This window comes from Cercospora beticola, chromosome 6 (genome assembly GCF_033473495.1).
Source record: "Cercospora beticola chromosome 6, complete sequence".
Lineage (NCBI taxonomy): Eukaryota > Fungi > Ascomycota > Dothideomycetes > Mycosphaerellales > Mycosphaerellaceae > Cercospora > Cercospora beticola.
The window spans coordinates 50,733-71,389 of NC_088940.1; the positions used below are offsets into that span (position 1 = coordinate 50,733).

Below are 20,657 nucleotides of genomic sequence, written 5' to 3' on the forward strand. Positions count from 1 at the left end.
ACTATAGCTTCTAGAACCTTTACTATTATATTAAGTAGAGTAATAGGTCTATATACTCCTAGCTTTAAGTAGTCTAGTTTCTATAGTTTTCTAAGTACTACTATTATAGAGTACTTAAAGGCTTTAGAGTAGTATACTATTCTTAGATATATAGTAAAGAGTTTAGCTAGAATTAGAGAAAGTTATTCTCTATACTCTTTTAGTAAGAAGTTTAGTATTTAGTTAGGTCTTAGAGCCTTATTACTAAGTAGTTTCTTAAGGATTCCTTCTACTTCTTTTAGTTAAACTTTAACTTCTATCTAGAATTAGAGTAGTAGTTAGATATATTAGATATTACTTAGGTCTACTTCTCTTAGATCTAGAAAGAAGTATCTTACTAGAATTATAGCCTTTCTCTTATTAGTATCTCTATTATACTCTATATTAGCTAGACTTAGGAAGTATAGTAGCTAGTACTTTTAGTTAGCTCTCTCTTTTATTTATTTAGCTATTTTCTAGATTTTCTTAGAGTTCTTTATAACTTCTTTTATTAGTCTTCTCTAAGCTAGGTTTTACTTTCTTCTTATAGCTTTACTTCTTATATATAATACCTTAAGGTATAGCTTATAGCTCTATTCTATCTTATAGTTTCTCTATTCTTTTCTCTTTCTTCTTACTAGCTTTATAGCTTTCTTATATTCCTAGGTCTATACTATTTTTATATAGCTTAATAGTCTAGCTATTAGAACTATTTTCTCTATAATTCTCTAAATAGAGAATTATATTCTATAGGCTAGTATATTTAGATATTCTTTTATATTAAGTAGAAGTTAGTTAAGTTAGTTAGTATTTTAGACTATAAAGTTCTAGATTCTATTCTAGTTAGTAGCTTTCTACTACTTTCTCTAGCTTCTTCCTTTTAGCTTTTAAAGATTAATATAAAGAGTTATTCTAAAAGGAATATAGTTAGAGCTATATATTTCTTCTAGAAGAGCTTTATATTCTTAGATTAGGTTTTAGAGAGAGAGGCTAATAAAGACTAGGTCTAGTATTTAGTAGCTAGCTATATATCTTTTCTATATAATTATCTCTAGCTCTAGAGCTAGCTATAGTTAGGCCTCTATAATTGTTTTAATAAGCTTATCTACTATAGTATATTAGGTTTAAGTTATATTTTCTCTCTATTTTAAGTAGTAGAAGTTAAAGTTTCCTACTACTATATAGCTTACTTTTATATCCTCTAGAGTTTATAATAGTACTTCTTAGAGTATAGAGATAGTCTCTTCTTATTTATAGCTTATTAGCCTTAAGAAGTTATAGTAGTTATAAATAGAAATAGTTCCTATAGATATCTAGACTTAGATAGTTACTAAGTTACCTATATTATAGAAAAGTAGTTTCTAGCTATTAGTTCTAACTTTATCTAATATAAGTATTACTACTCTTAGATTCTACTAGAGTAGAAGGACTATAAAGTATCCTTTCTTAGCTTTAGTTCTACTATTTATAGTATTAAGCTATAGTTCTTATAGTACTATTACTATAGCCTCTTCTATAGCTTAGCTATCTAGTAGTAGAGTTTAGATAGTATTTAACCTATTAATATTATATTAGTAGATTATTAGAGTTTAGCTACTTATAGAATTTATAGAATTCTTAGAAAAGGAGCTTAATTAGATTAATATCTATATCTTCCTAGTAGATACTTATTATCTCTTAGATATTCTTATTCTTCTATATAAGAGAGAAGTAGAGCTTACTTACTTACTTCCTACTAGCTATTACTATTACTATAGTACCTAGAGGCTTACTTTTATATCTAATATCTCTCTATAGAAGCTTAGCTAGTAGAGCTTTTCTTTTAAGAATTAGAAGTTCTATATTACTATCTCCTTATATTAGGTCTAAAGCTACCTCCTATTACTTTTTAAACTACTCTAAGAATACTCTTACTTTAGCTTTTATAGTAGCTTTATAGCTATATTAGAGAGAGTATACTTTATAGTCTTCTCTATAGTTACTATATTTAATTTTCTTCTTCTTATAGCTATCTATTCTATACTTCTCTATATAGTATCTATATATATCTTCTATAGTCTTATAGTAAGTAGTAATATATCTAAAGCTATTATACTTTAAGTATTATATAATCCTCTACTATAAGTAGTATAGTTCTACTATATACTATATTAACCTAATAGTAATACCTTTTCTATATATTTCCTTTATAGTCTATCTATTCTATACTACTATTACTACTAATAAGAAGTTAGTTTCTTCTTTTACTTTTTAGTTTTTAAGCTAAAAAGTCTTTCTAATTTTAAGCTTCTCTAAGAACTAAATAAGGTTATTTTAGTCGAGCTAGACCTAGCTATTTATATCCTCTAGCTTCTAGAATATCCTAATACTATATATAATTACTCGAGTACTTAGTATCTCTACCTAGGCCTCTAGATATATAGCTTTAAGCTAAGATTAGTTCTTCTCTAGCCTACTTTTCTCTTCTTTTCTATAGAGAATAACTTTAAGATCTCTACTTAGAAGCTTTTATATAGCTTTAAACTACTATACTTCTAGTTTCCTTCTAAGCTCTTTATAGCTTATCTTCTTTACTATTTCTCTTTCTTTTTAGTTTTCTATTCTTACTAAAATAGTTATAAATATCTAAAGCTAGAGCTTTAGTATTATATATCTAATTTAGGCTATCTAGACCTATATTTTAGAAGTAGTAGTAGTAGGTATTAGGTAGCTCTAGAGAGTTTTCTAAATAGCTTAAAAAGTCTAGAACTCTTTCTAGTAGAGAGTAAAGTAGAAAAGAGTCTATTAGATCTATTAGAGAAAGAGAAGAGTTAGAGAAAAAGAAAAAGTTATCTAGATATCGAAGTAACTCTAGATCTATTCTATAAGTATTTTTAGGTTCTTTTAAATTATTAGTTTTAGAGTATTAGTATTAGTAGTTATTTTCTAGCTTTATTAGCTAGAGAGAGGTAGTTATAAATAGATTTAGGCCGCCTAGGAGTTAGAGTTATAACTTTCTTCTTCTAGACTCTTTTTTCTACTTATAGTATTATAGTATTAGTCGGAGAGTATTATTATATATTAGAAGGCCTCGAGGCCTTCTACTATCGTCGTTATCGTCTACTAGAGTATATTTATATTTTAAAGTAAGTATTATTTCTTTTAATACTTCTCTATTTAATAAAAATCTTCTTCTAAATATACTATTTCTAAGTAGTATTCTTCTTTTCTCTACTCTACTAGCCTATTTTAAGTTAATAGTTCTCTTAGCTTTATTAAAGTATAGATACTTAGTAATACTTCTAAAATACTTCTTCTTATAGAAGTAGTATTTTAGCTTTATACTTTAGATCTCTCTTCTTTTAGTAAATATTACTATTTCTTATAACTAGTATCTATACTATATTAACTCCTCTACTTTAAGAAGTTAGAGAATTTCTTTAGAGTCTAAGTCCTTCTAAGCTTAGATAGTCTACCTTATACTTTTATACTTAGCTAGAAGTATAAAGAGTAGATACTTAATCCTTATATTAGAAGTTTTATAATATAACTCTCTCTAGTTAATCTCTATAATCCTTCTTTTAAGATTATTAAAGTAAACTTATAATTTCCTAATTATATTCTTTAGTTCTATTTTAAAGATTATAAATTCTTAGATAATAGCTATTATATATATCTATTAGACTTTGCTATATTTCCTATATAGCTTTATCTAGATATTATATACTTTTATCTTATCTATTACCTTATTTTAGTTATTTATATAAAGACTTTCTATTAGAATATAAATTGCCTTTATATTATCCTTCTACTATTTTAGGCTAAACTCTAAAAATATAGTACCTTTCTCTTTACTTAATAAAGCTTTAGATACTTTAGATTTAGCTAGAGTAGATACTAATAATCTCTTTAAGTCTAAGATTATTTAGAAAATTTCTTTTTCTCTAAGTATATTCTTCTATAGCTTAAACTATAGTCTCTAGTTCTCTCTTATTAGAATTAGTATTCTCCTTCTATCTAATTTACTTATTAAATCTATTTCTATAAAATTAAATAAATAAATCTAAACTCTAGAAATATAAGCTCTTTTAATCTAATTAGTAGCTTCTAGATTTCTACTTTCTCTAGTTACTAAGACTTTTCTCTTTTAGCTAAAGTATCTAAGAACTCTTTTCTTTTATAGAAGTTAGTTAGGTTTTTAAGTAGAGAACCTCTAAAAGATCTACTTTCTTAGAAGAGTACTACTAGCTAGTTCTAAGATATTAGTAGTACTTAGTACTTAGGCCTAGTCTTATCTACTTAGATACTATAGTCTAAAGCTAATTCTTTCCTCTTTATACTTCTTTAGTATACTTCTCTTTTAAAGTAGAGTATACTTTACTAGACTTTTCTCTATTTTATTTACTTTTTAGAGACTTCTAGCTTATAACTAGAATCTTCTAAAGCTTTAAGATAGTATAGATAGAATATACTTCTAGTCTCTCTTATACTCTTTTCCTACTTCTCTATCTAGTTAATACTATAGGTCCTATAAAAAGTAATATATATTACTTTAAAAATAAGAAAGCTAACTTTTTCTACTTAGAGCCTCTCTATAAACTTAGGCTTATAACCTATTAAATTATATTCTTATAAGTACTTATTAGATAAATATAATATAGTAGAAGTAGAGATAATAAGTAGGAACTAACTAAGTTAATTATATTAGTTAGTTATAAGTTATATCTTACTTCTAAGATAGATATTAGCTAGGTTATATAACCTAGTATTATATAACCTATATTACCTAATCCTAATCTCTAAAGTATTTCTTAGAATATCTAACTAGACTATACTTTCTAATACCTCTTACTAATATTATATAGTATATTTATATATATAATTACTAACCTATATAATAACTAGAATAACGACCTTTTCGATCTTAAGTACTTTAAATAGAGCGATTAATTCTACTAATAGTACTAGAGAAAGAAAAGACTTTTCGATAAAAAGTAGAAACTTAATCTTATAAGAGATAATATATATAACTAAATTAAGAAGAATAATAGTACTTATATAGCTATAATAATAGTAGTATAGTAAGCTTCGGCTATAAATAAATTATAGCCTACTATACTAGACTATTTTTAACTACTCTCCGATAGCTTATACTTACTTCTTATATATATAACCTAGATAATAGGCTCGATTAATAATATAGTACTCTTATAAGATAGTAACTACTTATTTCTTTACTTACCTATAATTAGTACTAACTATTAAGCTATTTATAATACTAAATAGAAGTCGAATAAGCTAAGAGTTTCTACTAATAGAATAGTACTACCGATTAGATACTTAGTTATTAGCTTTAACTACTAATAGTAAAAGAGTAGGCGTATCTATATCTTATCTATTATAGTAGCTTAAGAAAGTATAAGAGTAGAGTTATATAGATAGTTATATAATACTTAGGTTATATAGTAATATACTAAAGATTTATAACCTAGAGCTATCTATACTTACTAAGCTCGGATATTATATCTTTTTAGCTAAGAAGTAACGAAATAAAGCTCTAGGATTTCGCTATTATAAGAATATCTAAGCTTAATAGTTCTACTATAGGTTTAGCTAAAGTCGGTAGCTTAGTATATCCGAAGTCTTTAGTTCGATTCTTACTTAGAGCTAAAAAGTAGAGTTAAAATTGCGTTAGTATATATACTAAAGCTAAATATCTTAGTACTAGGTAACGTTTATAGATTTGCCTTATTATATACTTATATTATATAACTAGGTTCTATATATATATAACCTATATACTTCTATAGTTCCTTACTTATTACTTTAGAGTTAATATAACTTAGTAAGTACTTTTAGTTATATAATATACTATAGCCTCTAAGTATATAATCTAGGCTTAGCGCTAGAGTATTACTTTTCGAAGGAAGGGAATAGTTATAAGAGTAGAGTTATATAGGTAGTTATATAATATCTAGGTTATATAGTAATATACTAAAGATTTATAATCTAGAGCTATCTATATTTACTAAGCTCGGATATTATACTTTTTTAGCCGAGAGGTAACGAAATAAAGCTCTAGGATTTCGCTATTATAGAAAGTTAGTAGACTAACGATACTAGTCTTATATTAATACTAGAGTATAATATACTATACTTCTAAGCTACTTAACTAAATACTTTAATAAGTATCTTATCGAAGTAGAAAGTAAGCTAGATACTTTCTAGTAATATTAAAGCTAAAAGTATTTAATAGTAGTAGAGGATTATAGCTACTATAAGCTTAAAGTATAAGAACTATACTACTAAAGTATAATACTATATTTTTCTCTAGTATACTATATATAGCTATATTCGATAGACTAGTAATATAGACTATAGTACGATTATTAGCTTATATTCCTATATACTATAATTCTAATAGTAGTAATTAAAGGAATCTTATTTATAGAGAATACTAAACTAAGAATAAATATATATAGCAAATCTTTATAATAGTTTATATAATCTAATAAAAAGCTACTATATTTAATAAGTATACTATAATCTACTATCGAACGCTATATACTAGTTATATTCTTAAGACTTCGAGTTTTCTTAAGACTTCGAGTTAGCTTTAAGTCGAGAGTAATAGTAAGTATAAAAGTATACTTTAGTCTTATATTTCGCTATATAATACTATATTATACGCTTTGCTTTTAAGTAAAGTAGAAGACTATAGAAGCTACTAAGGACTTCGGCTTTCTTATACTAAGTCTAGATACTAAACTATATCTATCTAAACGTCGATAGCTTTATAAGTTAATATATCGGCTAGTTACTATAACTAAGATTATAGACTTAGTATACTAGTCTAAGCTAGATATAGAGATAACCGAACTAATTACTAAATATATCTATTATAGAATAGACTATATATAAAAAGTTATATATATAGAAAAGAAATAGAAGAAATCTAGTACTCTTAGTTATAGTAGCTTCGGCGAAGTTTACTTAGAGAAGTATCTAAGTAGTAATAAAAGAAGCGAGCTAAAAGTAGTAAAGAAACTTTATAGATTCTAGGTAGAAGTTAATATAAATCGGGAACTATTCGCTATTACTCTATTCTTAGATACTAAGGTTAGTTCTTATTAGATAAGTACCGATTCTTAAAACAATTTCCGCTTACCCGACGATATTAGTATAAGTACTATTTCGTATAGTTACTTAGGTAGTACGAGGTAGGAAATAAGATTTATATCGCTATAGAATATTTGTAGAATAGCTACCTTCGAGGGTTTCTAACCTCCGCTCTACCGGAAGAACAGGTCTAGGACATTATCTCTTAAGCTCTTAAGGGTATAGACTTTATATACTAATATTAACTTGCCTATAGAGACCTCAAACCTGAAGTGTGTAAGCGTACACCAAATTGATTGATCTGACCTCTTCGGCTAACCTGTTGAGCAAGAATATTCTAGTAGTGCGTCCGGGACCGCTTTGGTGGATCAAACTGGCAGATTTTGGTATCAGCAAACGCGTCAGTGAGGAATATGAGGGCCTGAAAACGCAAATAGGAACCACTCCTTATGTGGCACCCGAGGTTCTTCAACTCTCTCCAAAGGGTTCATATACATTAGCAGTGGATCTTTGGTCAATGGGAGTCGTCACATTTCTCCTCTTGACAGGTCGGGCGATTTTCTTCAATGACTGGCAGGTACTCGAGTACGCAGCAGGAAAAGCTGCTTTACCATTGGACCTCTTACAGCAGCACGAAAGCGTGAACGAATCTGGATGCAATTTTGTGCGTGATCTACTACAGACGGACCCTGAGCGACGACCGACAGCCAGCTCGGCGCGCAAACACGAGTGGCTGCAAAACTTACATGGTGACGAAGACGTTGACGAGCAGGACGTTGAAAGTCCTTGCGTCACATCACCGCAGGCTTCGAGCGCAGTTTCAGGCGTGAGCCGCCAGAGTCCTTCGACTGCTTCCAATTCCTGGTCAGCAACCGAGCTCCAGACATCAAATATGGCGCTAGTAGCGAGTGCTTCCACTGGTCCCGAGCAGTGGCCTGTGATGAATGGCACCAATAATGACTCCGGAGCGGATTTCCAAAGAGAACAGGTCATTCTGGATGCGAATGGCCGACGAAAACTTGGACGATCACAGATGTTCTGCCCTGAACCAACGCTAGTAGACGAATTCAACACTCCTGTGGTCGTGGTCCCTGCACAAGAGCCAGCGGAAGAATCGAATGTGTACAACCTCAAGCTGACCAGCCGCCACGAAGCTCTTGTTCGAGTCTCGGCGGATGAAGCAGCGTTCCCTACAGGAATAAGCGCTATTGCATCTGAAGCAATCTCCCCGCATCCAGAGGATGATCGAAGAATGTACAAACCACCGTTACGAGAGTCGCCGCAAACGCCCATTCTCCCACCGCCCATGTCTCGTGGAGAATTGAACGAAAAGCTTACGATTCTAGGTGCACCATCAAAACGGTGGCAAGTGGTGCGAGGAAATCAGACAAAACAAGACCTACGTTCTGTAGAATTCTCCGCAGATGGTCGCTAGGTACTCGTCACTCATGGCTACTACAACAGACTGTTTTGCAAGGTCTACGATACAAGATCCTGGGGCGTCCAGGCAGATTTTGAGCACGACGAAGTGGCAATAATCTTCTCGCCAGATGGGAGGAGCTTGGCATGGTGCCACCGGCAACAGGGTGTAGAGCCTGAGATAAGGACATGGCTTTTGTACGAGAAACGCCGCGGCCACACTTTCACCTATGATGGAGTAGAGAAGGACTCGGCGCGTGGCGTATCGAACAGTCTCCCTTTCTCCTATTCCCTGGACGGTTGTCTGCTCGCCGCAGTCTCACGTGCGGGATCGATGACTATCTGGAAAGCTAACTCTGGTCAAAAGCATTGTACTGCCGAAGCAGAGCGGGACTCAAACTCCTCCAGGACTGTGTTGAAGCGAAGGAGAAAGGGCTCAACTGTCGTTTTCTCCTCGAGCGGCGAGTTTGTAGCCTGTGGGGGTTACCATGCTGCAGTAGTTGTGAGGTCTACAACCTCTGGAGCGATATGCTATCGTGTACCGGGCCACGAAGTTAGGGATTTGTGGTTTTCTTGCACCGAACAAGACCTTTTGTACGTCGGATCTGACAACATCTTCAGGTCATGGAATCTGCCCTCGGGGAAACAAAGCGCTCAGTGGCATCACCTGGAACGAAACATCGCAGTCGCCGCACATGGGCAATCGTTTAAGATCACCTCCGAAGACGCTACATCTTCTCGCGTGGAGACCGAGTACCAGATGGAAGCCAGCTCTTGGGTCTATGAATCTGGTTCGGACTTGTGGTCCGTCACGTCCGCTAATGGCACAAAGCTGGCCACGGCGATAGAATCTGAGCTTAAGAAGTTATGGAATGGTAGAGCTGGGGAAATTCTGCAATACATCCGAGTAGAGCGGGCGAGCGACATCCACCAATTGCTACTCTCGCTAGATCGATCCATTTTGATCATCATTCGCCAAAGCGGCAGTGTCCAAATTCTGGCTCGGAAGGAGAATTGATCGCAATAGTGGCGGAAGCACTACGGGATCTTTCTACAACCTGGAAGAGGTATACAATCTGACCACGGGCCAAAAGTATGAGTGCTCCCGCTAAGAAGCATAGTCTACCACGCCGTAGCCCTTCACCATCGTGACATTTTGAACCCCACCTGCAAGCCCCAGAAGCAAATAGTCCTTCCCCATGCTCTATCACTTTACGGCATAGTACTTGATCGTTGTCACTCTGCCCTTGCTAATGTGAGGGTAAAGAGAGCAGCAATCTGCCTTACAGTCTTGCCGGATCCGATCGCTACAGAGAAACGCATCACCAGTCTAGTCTCGCATCAATACTGGAAATCGGAGATGAAGAATTGATTTGCGAACTTGTTTGTCTCTTGCAACGTTGTCTTGAAAGCAGGAGTCTTCCTTTTCGCAGGCCATCCCTTATTGGAAGCATAAGCATAGCACATTGAGACAACGTTCATGTTCAGGGGCCTACGGCAAGGCTGAGGACGGCAAATACAGTAATTGTGACCTTCATTGCCGCTGAATAAGAGGGAGTGATGATTCTGAGATAGTGTGCGTCGGAGTCTCCTGAGGAGACTGAGATAGAGGGCAGGTGTAGGACTGAACAGAAAGGACAGCAAAGCTCTTAAACATCAGCATGTCACTCACATCCCAACTTCCGGGTGATTTCTTTTGAGATGATAACTGCGACTTAGATAGGCCCCAGAGTCAGAAGAATCACCACACGACTGTCGGCGATGACGAAATTTACAGGTACTGTAAAAGGGAGTTGATGTGTCACGTTGTAGGACATTGATACTAGCTTGAGGTGAATGGTCGAAGCAATGACTACTGGAGCCCTAGGACTCCAATCTGAGCCTTCCAGATCCGGCAATTGTTCTACCTTCACCGGCTCACACGAGAACCAGGAAAGAAGTCTAGGCCGCGATATTCGCACATCAAAAACACAGCGTCTATACGGGCTGAACTCATCCTTGTCTCGCGAAGCCATGCAAAGCTTCAGCAGCCGACACACGCAGCAGGCGCGGAATGAGAGCGCCACGATAGCACCCCATCAATGTGAACCCAGGCTACTGAGAGGGCATGGAAGGCATCACAATTCTCTTCTCGAATTTTCCAACCTCTTCTAAATCGACCTCTAGATCTGGCGATCCGAGCAAGCTCAAGCAAGGCTCCTACCACACCATGGCATTCAACATGCGAAAAGTTAAGCGCTCTTCGTATTCATGCCTCGGAACTTTTCAGCTGCCTCGCAAGGCTCGCCGGCTGCTACGATCCACATGCAGGCTATCGTCTCTTTTCAACTGTAAGCCATGGCCGTGATTTTTCCAAGCTTTTGCTGAACGCCCTTCAACCAACAATTTCTCACTTCTCAAGCAGTAGTGCATCGGCCACTCTGGAATGTATTCGAGTGACCAGATTCCACGTGGAGGGCGTCTCGTCGGCGAGCGAGCGCTAAGGATGTGGCGATGGTGTTGATGTACATCTGCTCGCAATACATTTCTCAGCCAAGCTTTGCCGTCTGTTGTGAGACTGGTCAAGGTATTACTTACCTGTCTTACGTCTTCATCATGCCCCGCACTTTCGTTGGAGATGGTCCACCGAAGCACAGAAGTGTTATGTGAAGTGTTCGCCCTCCGCTCTCAAGTGGCGTTTGCAACAGTCACAAAAGGCATCATTCTCGAGAGTTTGCTGAGTGCGGAAACATGCGGAACCGATGTACTATTGAATGTGAGCAGCTTGAGTTCCGAGAAAAGCCATGAGTTGAGAGTAGAGGTCAGCTGTAAGGGATCAAAAAATTCAATGCATTGCTCGCTGCAAGATATAACAAAACCCCATTTCACTGCCACACTTGCCATTACACACTTCGAGGTACGATCGGAGAACGCCCTTCTTCCTGCTACTCCACGGATGTCTTTCACAAGCTGCGTTGAAGTCCTCAGATCTCTGGGTGGAATGCATGATCCTCTCCGTCCTCATCCTCAAATACCAATTCAGGCTCTGATGAGGGTGTCGGTTGATCTGTGAGGATTGTGGTCGAGCCGCGTATCGGGCTCCCGATTGGTGACTTCTGCGGGATATAACAAGCATCTGTGCTTGTGGCGTTGACCGTGACGGTGTCGACTCTTGTGGTAGTCTTCTTCTCCAGCCACCATTGCGTTGATGTGACATTTTGCGTGACCGTGACGACTGTATCGACTGGAGCCGGAACGTGGATGACAGTGGAGCAGACACCTTCCGTCGTGTTGTATTTTGTGGTGACGCTGACAGTCACGACCACATTGGTCTCGGTCACGGTCTGGAACGCGTCAGAAAGAGCCTCACAGCGCAACGCAAAGCCCCGAACATACTTGAGGTACAACGTGCGTGACATTCGTGGTAACGTATGTGGTTGTCGGATGGTCCGTGATCCATTCAGTGACATTCTGGCCACAGCCCACAACGTCCACTGGACACTGGGGTGTGATAGCACGACCCAAAAATGGTGGAGGAACTGGCTTGGGACTTGGAGCTGGCGATTCCGCCGGGATCGAGACCGTGACTGTGTTGCCTTGAGGCACCGGCGAGCTTCCAACCGCTGTGATTTTTTAGTGAATGTGCCACTCGAGCGGCGGGAGAGATGCGTGCGTACGAACGGCGCTTTGCGCGTAGGCTCCAGTAGCTGCTAGAGCAGCGGCGATGCAGCGAATGTATCCCATGTTTCAGATGTGACTTTTGCAGTGAGAGCGAAAGATAGAGGGGAACGAAATGAGCGGAAGAGCTTGTGGAACGTGGGCACTCTGGCCCTCTTGAGAGAAATTGGTGCACGAACAATACTCACTGAGACTCTTTTGAGTTCACGCGACGCGTCGTGCATTTGCTGCTGCCACCTCGGGTCTTCCATGCTCGCTTCGATCAAGTGTGTGTTGCAAAGATCAAGGCCATAGAGACCTGATGAACACGATCGAAGGTCTATGTAGCACTTGCTTGCACTGCATTTTGGCCTACACACGCGGAGCACTCGCGTACCGACCACAAAATTATGAGGTCAAAGATGGAGCTTGGTTGCGATCTGCTTCGTGTTTCCTTGCGACAACTGAATGCGTCTAGCGTGGCCTGATGCGTCGACTGTCGAGGATCTCGGCCCAACCACGTCGCTTCACATTGCTTCTCAGTGTTCGAATGTGGCAGCATGGTCGCAGTCGCGCCAAAGCATACCAATGCAGCAAGCTCATGCACTCCAAGCGAAGCAATGAACCCAGCAAGCAGGACCACTGAGTCGGTCTTCTCACCAGTGAACACCAGGCGCAATACGATTCAGCAAAGCAATGAAGGACTACGTCTTCAACAGAGGGCGATAATTCCGTGCCATGAGTTTCAGCAACCTATGAAAGCTCGAAGCACATATCGGGCCCTTGTTATCGTACTGCCGACTGCCCGGACACCCCGTGCTGGCTGAAGCCAACGGACACCCCGTTCTCTCACGTTTCCGCCACATGGGCCTACTGCACCAGTCTTCTGATGTTCCAGATGCTTGAGCCACAATATGCAAGGTGACCAGTGACCCCAAGGAGCCCGCCCATTCTCCCACAGCTTCACGATCTTCAGAGGGCTTGGAGGGTCCGACTGGCAGTGCTGGCTCGCACCAATCGCCCCACTGGCTGTGACGCAATATTGCAACAGTTTGTGCCACATGAAACCACTGCACTCGCCATCCAATGGGATTCGGCTCACATCCGCAGCCTCAGGGCGGATTTTGGGGCTCTTGTAATTACGCGGGTCTATGGCTGTTCACCAGGACCGGAGCTCCAGACTTCGCTGAACACGACTGCAGTATCTGTGTTCTTCGCTTTGGCCCCTCGGAGTTGGACGCAGGCCGAAAGAAGTTTGCACACCACACTCGGTACTCAACTTTGGTTACGAAACTCGTGGCAACACGTGGCCAGGCTGTACTAATGTACGTAGCGTTCACGGTGTGCAGAGTACGGCAGCCACGTTTGGTGGACCAAGACGCGGCTTCAGCTGTCAAGCATGTGCAGGCTTGCAGCAACTGGATTTGTGCTGAAGCTGCGATCAGCTAATGCATGCCGGTCAGTGATTGCTGCATTCTGGCTGCAAGAGCGCTCTTCGAGTTGAACCATTGGCCCGGTCAGCGCGAAGGCCAGCTGTACATGGCTGCATGGCGTTAACAGTGTGGAGCTTCGTTCTGTGCGCGACATTGCGAGGTGTCCTGAGGAGAGATATAGAAAGTTCCATCATCCTCCATGCACAGCTCCCTCATCAAACCGAACAGCTCTGCACTTTACAGCTATCTTCTGCCATCAAAAATCGCATACATCGTTCATTCCAACAAAAGAAAATCGCAATGGCTCCTACCGGTATCAAGCCACCTGCTGCCTTTGACTCTGTTCAAGGTCTATATGGTAAATCCATGGTGTTCTACGTGGACAAGGAGGACAACATCAAGGCATGGCGACAAAATCCAGATGAAGAAGGAGAGTCGCTGTACAAGAACGCTCCAAAGAACCCAAGCGAGCGCCAGAAGCCACTGGTCAAGGACTCCAAGCTTTGGAATCGTAAAGAGTACGACAACAAAGGTGTGGCCTCGAAGGAATCAAAGGTCATCGCAACATCTAGCGGTGATCTGAGCGTAGTGTCTCTCACCAGCGGGGACAAGAAGTCCTATCAGGTAAGAAGCCATTCCCGCAAAGACCAAGAAACCTGCTGACTTGCGTCGTAGATCAGAATTTATTACGCATCCGAAGCCAAGGACGGCGTATCATATCTCAGCGAGCTTTGTATGGACATGGAACCAGGAACCTTCGCACCGCAAAACCAGTCTAAGGTTGAAGGTACGACGGAGGGTAGATGGTTCAAAGGTGCCTTGGACAACGCCGAATTCCAGATTGCACCAGACTCTCCCATCTCTGCGCACGTCATCAATGGAGCCAAGCCAGAAGATTCTTCGATCAAGGTCTATTACTTTCCAAAGAATCCTAATGTCGAGGATGGCTACGGTCCCGCTGGTCGTCCAGCGGTTGCTTGGATCACGCTCGATTACAAGTACGGCTGGCTTTCTACTGAGTCTGGTATCTAGAGTGGATCGTGCAACAGCTCATGGGTCCTCACTTGCTCAGATGGGTCAGCGGTATGCTGAATGGTAGCTTTCCTAGTAGATAGTCATCACAAGGGCGTTTGTGGGCTTTAACTTCTTGTAATTCTCTCAATGACAAGAGCATTCCGTTACCAACAATTGCTGTACGCACAGCCTGAAGTGATTTGCACACCCCTCGGTGTCGTCACAAGACGTAAGACCTAAGCCTGCGGCTCAGCAGGTCGCAAGCTTGCGTATTCTGCTTGCGAAGCTGTCTCAATACCTCCTCAAAAATTGTTGCCTGATTGCTATCGGCCGTATAGATAGTGAGTACAAAGTCAAGAGCACAAGCATGCCAAGATTGCACATGACTGAGTACTGTATACTGTAGCGCGCTCTTAGCGCGTGTCATGAGCAAGGATCCACGATCGCGGCCGCGCGAGGGTCACTGTGAAGAATGTCAGGAGGTGTAGCTCAGAGCGACACTTCCTCTCGAGCGCTTCCCTACTCCTTTGCGACTCTGTCCTTTTCTGCATGTTTGCTGCCTTCACAAAGCAGCATCGAATTTCTAGTAAGTAGAAAATATCATCGAATCTGGAGCCTTCTATACGACTTTCAGTCTATAGGCCTCTATAGCGGTAATTTGCGCTAACTGGCGGTCCGCATTGGATCACCGCTGCGGCTGGAACAAGGCGACTGAGCTCACTTCTTTACCGGCGGCTTCAGCTTGGATCAGAGGTCGAGGAAGCTTTCCGGACGCTGCCGCTCGGTCTGCTCGTTTTGCACTGCCTGGCCGCCAGGAAACCCATGCAGAGCGAAACTCATTGTAGCACTAGCGTCATTGCGCCTGCTGGGGTTTGTCAGATCCCGAAAGATGTTTCGTGCAAGCTGAATAGGGCAAAGACTTTTGCGAAAGGAGTCGTGCTATTGTGATTTGGAGCAGCGCGGTCTCGTTTGGTGCTATCTTGATAGCGTGGCTTGGGTGATCCGTACGAATCTGAATCACTTCGGGTGTCTCAGCGTGAATCTTGCGGCCGCAATTCGTGCTGAAAGACATTATGTTGTCTAGTCATACAAATGTGACTGAAAGCTTGCATGCTGCGGATGTGTGACTGGCTCGGCACAAAGATGATGACGGAGACTATTTTGATGTCCTCGTAAAGCGTGTGGCGTGATGTTGGAGATCCGCCAGATGTTGTGCCAAGCATTTGCACAAGTGCCGCTTGGCGCTTCAAGCCCGGAAAAGCATGAACAACTAATCTCAGCAAAGTCCCCTATTTCTCCAACCCTGCAACATCCGCTTTGGAATAGCAAGTCAATGCTTCACTTTGCAGCTTCAACGCGATGCAGGGCATCCTGGAATCGAGCTTGTCCTTCAAAAATGAGCTGGCCCCACCACCATGGCTCCAGGTCCGCCACTGCGGTTTGTCCTCTTGACGAGCACCAGAAGCAGCACTGGGAATTTTATCAGCATTTGAGCAGAACGTCTCATCACCACACGTTGACTTCAATACGAGCATAGCTCCAGTATACAATATACTGGCGTTGCCTCTGGGCCCCATCCTCACATCTGTCCAATCTGAAGCATGGCTTCCACGTGGTTTCTGAGCTGCTTGGTAGCAACTTTAACGTTGTAAGTCACAAGCTTCACGACTATATGGGAAACTACGGCGATTCCTCCAAGCTTCACGAGGTCTCGAGGCCTTGAGATCTGATCTATGCTCCAGTTCTCATAATGTTGCTTCTCGGGTATTCGCTGACTGGGTTCAATGTGAAGGCACTCGAAATGCGAAGCCGCTGCAGTCTCGCCACGCTTGGTCGAACGGCAGAGCGACACACTCAGCTCAGGAATCAAGCGACCTCCTCAAGCTCCGCATGTCTTCAACGAAACGGCAGAAAGCATCAACAAGACAGTAGAAGAGTACGCGCAATGGGAAAAGCATTGGGTCGATGATCTCGCCAAGTCAGTGAGCGTGGAGAATGCGACATTTGACAATCTGGTCTTGCCATGGGCGGAGCACGAGGCCGAGACATCTCTCAGACTTGCCTACTTTGGTTACTTTGCAAAATTTCACCCAGACAAAAGTCTGCGCGATACAGCCGATGGTACCGCCAACTGAAAGCGCACATATTTGCTTCAATCTGCTAACTTGCAGGCAGCTATCAGTCCCGCACTCACAAACGTTTCGCAACAGACTTTGACACGCGAAGATGTCTCAAAGCTGTTCGACACGGTGTACGATAAACAGCAGAATGACACCAACCTGGACGCCGAATCTCGACTTTATCTGGAAAAAGTTCCCCAAGACTTCAACAGTAGTGGTCTTGGCATCGAAGCTGGGCCCAAACGGGACAGATACCTAGAGATCTCACAACGCCTCCAAGTGCTTGAGAATGAATTCTCGGCAGAAGTTGTGAATGACAACACCACCTTATGGTTCACCCGCGAGGAACTTCCGGACGTCAAGCCGGACATTCTGGATGCGCTGGTCAAGGGAGATGGGCCAAATCAAGGCAAACTCGGAGTTTTGATTCGAGCTCCTTCGACCGGTGACGTGAACTCTTACTGCACGAACGAGACAACTCGAAAATCCATCTACATCGCTTCAAATCAGGTAGCACCAAGCAACATTGGAAGACTCGAAGAAGCGCTCGCTCTCAGAGATGAGCAAGCTCGTCTTGCGGACCAACCTGACTTCTCGACGTGGGCTCTTGGCGATATGATGGCAAAGACTCCAGCAGCGGTGCAAGATCTACAGCAGAAGGTGCAAGACGCCATGTCGCCCAAGCTGCCAAAGGAGACGGATACCCTCAAGCAGATGAAGAACAAAACCGGCGGAGACGCCTCGCATCTCTACACATGGGACGTTGGTCTCTACTCTCGGCTTGTCATCGAAGAAGCATCAGCATTGGACCTGGACAAGCAGAAGGAATACTTTCCCGCTGCTCAGACCGCCCATCGCATTCTGGACCTGTACGCTGAGCTATTCGGAATCAAGTTTGTGAGGATTGAAGGCAAGGACTTGGATGAGCTATCTCCTACTGGCAATGGGACACAAATGACTTGGCATCCTGACGTCGAGCTCTTTGCTGTTTGGGACAGCAAAAACTCTGATGAGTTTCTGGGGTTCCTATACCTCGACGTTTATTTCCGCGAGGGCAAGGGAAATGGTATGCTGATCTTCTTGATCGCTCTCCTTAGATACACGACTGATAACTGTCGCAGGTGCCTTCATGATTCCGCTTGAACCAGGGTTCGATGATGGCTCGGGCAAAAGACACTATCCGTAAGTTTGCTGATCTCTTGTTGTGAGTTTCTTGATATTCTCCTGACGCATTGCTAGGGTTGCTGGCCTTTACTGCAATTTCCGAGAGGCCGACGCTAAAGCCACCCGCCCGTCTCTCATGTCCCGAAGTCAAGTATCCACCTTGATGCACGAGGCTGGCCACGGTATGCACCACTTGTTATCGAAGACTCGCTTCTCCCGATTTCACGGACCGGGTGGATGTCCCATGGACTGGCTGGAGATGCCCTCTCAGATGATGGAGGAATTTGCCTACGCACCCGATGTCCTGAAACGTTTGAGTCAGCACTACACCCGCATAGACCCCAAGTATGCAGAGGCGTGGAAAAAGAACAACACCGAACTACCACCCGAGACTCTGCCAGATGCGGCCATCAGCGATATGATCAAAAACAGAGTGGCTTTCTCGGCACGAGGACAAATTGGGCAAATTACCTACGGAAAGATTGATCAGATCTACCACACACCGAAGTCCCAAGAAGACGCAAAGAAGATCAACAGCACCAAAGTATGGAATGATGAGTGGTCTGCGGCGCTCAAAACCGAAGGAGAAGGCATTGATGGCGGCCACGGCCAGACCACCTTTACGCACATCGTGGGTGGTTACCAGGCTAAGTACTACGCATATCTCTGGTCAAGAGTATATGCTATCGATGCGTGAGTATTCAGTAAATATCCAAGAGCACAACAACGTCTTCTGACCTGGAAGCAGATACTACACAGCCTTCAAGGCGAAGCCGATCAATCCAGAAGCTGGTCGCCGCTGGCGAGAGGAAGTTCTCCAGATCGGAGGAGCAACCGATGACCTGCAGGGAGTTCTCGACAAATTCCTGGGCCACAAGTCGCCAGACCTCAATCCAACTCTTGAGGCTTATGGTGTAAAGAACTGATCGGGCCCCAAACTATAGCATATTCGAATAATTACTCTTCTGCTAATCCTGGACGCGGTGCATTTACCATTCGTTTCTGTCCGAATGCAGCAACCACTCAAAAATCTCATCAAACAAAAGTCATGCAAGAAGTTGGACGCTTGCCCGTGCAGTAAGGCCCTTGAGATCTAACTCACATCAGTTCGCAGAGGTACGGGAGTCGAAGCACAGAAGCGCAGACAGCACGACTTCTTAAGGAATGTACTTAAGCTCAAAATCCTGGCAGGAGCATAAGCTGATTACTGAACATTTAACAGGTTGAGCCGTGATTCGGATGTTTTTGCACGCCGCATCGCAAGAACAGTGCAGTAGGCATATCTTTCCCCCAGGAACGATACCAAAGCAGGGCGGAGTACGACCAAATTCATCCAGTGCCAAGCAAGAAATGTCCGAATGTCCATATGCTAGCCCAAGATCAGTCATCACAGGCCGATTTATGGAGACTGTGGCGATGGTGAGTGATGGCGAAATTGCCGGATCCGGTTAGCCGGGTGACTGGCAAAACACAAGTGCCGAGTTGCTTACTGTACTAACTCAGCAGAATATTAGGTTGGGGTTCTGGAAGCTGTTCCGACGGTATGACTGACGCCGCTGTGCCGAGAACATGAAGCCGAACAGGCATTGCAGAGATGCAGTATATTATGGACGACTGTTCAGTCTCAGTCTGAATGATTCATCCTGCACAACAATCACTACTGCGCATTCCAACCTGCATCTCACAAGCTCGTCAGAATCGAACGAAATCAATACAACGACAAAATGGCCACTCGATATGAAGCTGCTCACGAGAAGCCCACTGGACCAGGCGATCAGCGTCCAACAGCACTCCAGATCATCAAAGATGAACAGCTTCAAGGCAAGTGGTCCGACAAGACCATCTTGATCACAGGATGTTCTTCTGGTATCGGCATTGAAACTGCGAAAGCACTCCACGAGACAGGTGCAACACTCTACCTCACGGCTCGTGATCTGAACAAGGCAAAGACAGCACTTGGCAGCCTCGTGGACTCCGACCGCGTCCACCTGCTCGAGCTAGACCTCAACTCTCTGGCCAGTGTGCGAAAGGCTGCCGAGACCTTCCTGGCTCAATCCAAGAAACTCAACATCTTGATCGCAAACGCAGGAATCATGGCAACACCAGAAGGACGCACAGCAGACGGCTTCGAGCTGCAGTTCGGCACGAACCACCTCGCTCACTTTCTCTTCATCCAACTCCTGCTTCCAACACTCAAAGCTTCCGCGACCCCACAATTCGGCTCACGCGTCGTCATCCTTGCCTCCTCCGCCCACCGACACGGAGGAGTCAACTTCGAAGACTTCACCTTTTCGGGCAAATACCACCCATGGATCGCCTACGCCCAAAGCAAAACAGCAAACATCTACACCGCTTCCGAACTCGAACGACGATTCGGCGAAGACGGCGTACACGCCTACGCAGTCCACCCAGGTTTGATCATGACTGGTCTTATGCAATTCCTCGACCAGGCGACTCTCGACGAATGGTCGAAAGATCCAGTGATCCCTACCCGTATGAAGAACCCGGAGCAGGGAGCTTCGACTACAGTCTGGGCAGCTACTGCTGGAGCGTTGGAGGGCAACGGTGGGAAGTATCTTGAGGAATGTCAGATTTCAAGGCCAGTGCAGCCGGATTTCAAGGAGTATTATTTTGGCTACGCGGAGCATGCGTTTGATGAGGAGAAGGAGAAGCTTTTGTGGGAGAAGTCGCTAGATTTGGTGAAGCCTTGGTTGAACTGAGGACTGGACTTTCCATTGAAAGTGAGGAATGAGGA

General features: G+C 42.2%; 5 protein-coding genes across 5 annotated transcripts; 4 read left to right on the top strand and 1 right to left on the bottom strand.

Annotated features, from left to right (window-relative positions):
- Positions 1 to 8,008: 8,008 nt before the first annotated feature.
- RHO25_009157 (uncharacterized protein) lies at positions 8,009 to 8,551 on the top strand (the record flags this gene model as incomplete). Its single annotated transcript, XM_023605051.2, has 1 exon — positions 8,009 to 8,551. The coding sequence occupies one exon, from the start codon at positions 8,009 to 8,011 to the stop codon at positions 8,549 to 8,551; it is 543 nt and encodes a 180-aa protein (XP_023448564.2).
- A 2,947-nt stretch (positions 8,552 to 11,498) lies between these two features.
- RHO25_009158 (uncharacterized protein) lies at positions 11,499 to 12,258 on the bottom strand (the record flags this gene model as incomplete). Its single annotated transcript, XM_023605052.1, has 3 exons — positions 11,499 to 11,858; positions 11,911 to 12,137; positions 12,192 to 12,258. 3 exons carry the CDS (start codon positions 12,256 to 12,258, stop codon positions 11,499 to 11,501), a joined length of 654 nt encoding a protein of 217 aa, XP_023448566.1.
- Positions 12,259 to 13,904: 1,646 nt separating this feature from the next.
- RHO25_009159 (uncharacterized protein) lies at positions 13,905 to 14,636 on the top strand (the record flags this gene model as incomplete). Its single annotated transcript, XM_023605053.2, has 2 exons — positions 13,905 to 14,228; positions 14,280 to 14,636. The coding sequence occupies 2 exons, from the start codon at positions 13,905 to 13,907 to the stop codon at positions 14,634 to 14,636; spliced, it is 681 nt and encodes a 226-aa protein (XP_023448567.1).
- Positions 14,637 to 16,219: 1,583 nt separating this feature from the next.
- RHO25_009160 (uncharacterized protein) lies at positions 16,220 to 18,828 on the top strand (the record flags this gene model as incomplete). Its single annotated transcript, XM_023605054.2, has 6 exons — positions 16,220 to 16,266; positions 16,411 to 16,739; positions 16,794 to 17,804; positions 17,860 to 17,920; positions 17,978 to 18,595; positions 18,651 to 18,828. The coding sequence occupies 6 exons, from the start codon at positions 16,220 to 16,222 to the stop codon at positions 18,826 to 18,828; spliced, it is 2,244 nt and encodes a 747-aa protein (XP_023448568.1).
- Positions 18,829 to 19,626: 798 nt separating this feature from the next.
- Positions 19,627 to 20,622, top strand: RHO25_009161 (uncharacterized protein; the record flags this gene model as incomplete). The annotated part of the gene is made up of 1 exon (XM_023605055.2): positions 19,627 to 20,622. One exon carries the CDS (start codon positions 19,627 to 19,629, stop codon positions 20,620 to 20,622), a length of 996 nt encoding a protein of 331 aa, XP_023448562.1.
- Between the last annotated feature and the right edge of the window lie 35 nt (positions 20,623 to 20,657).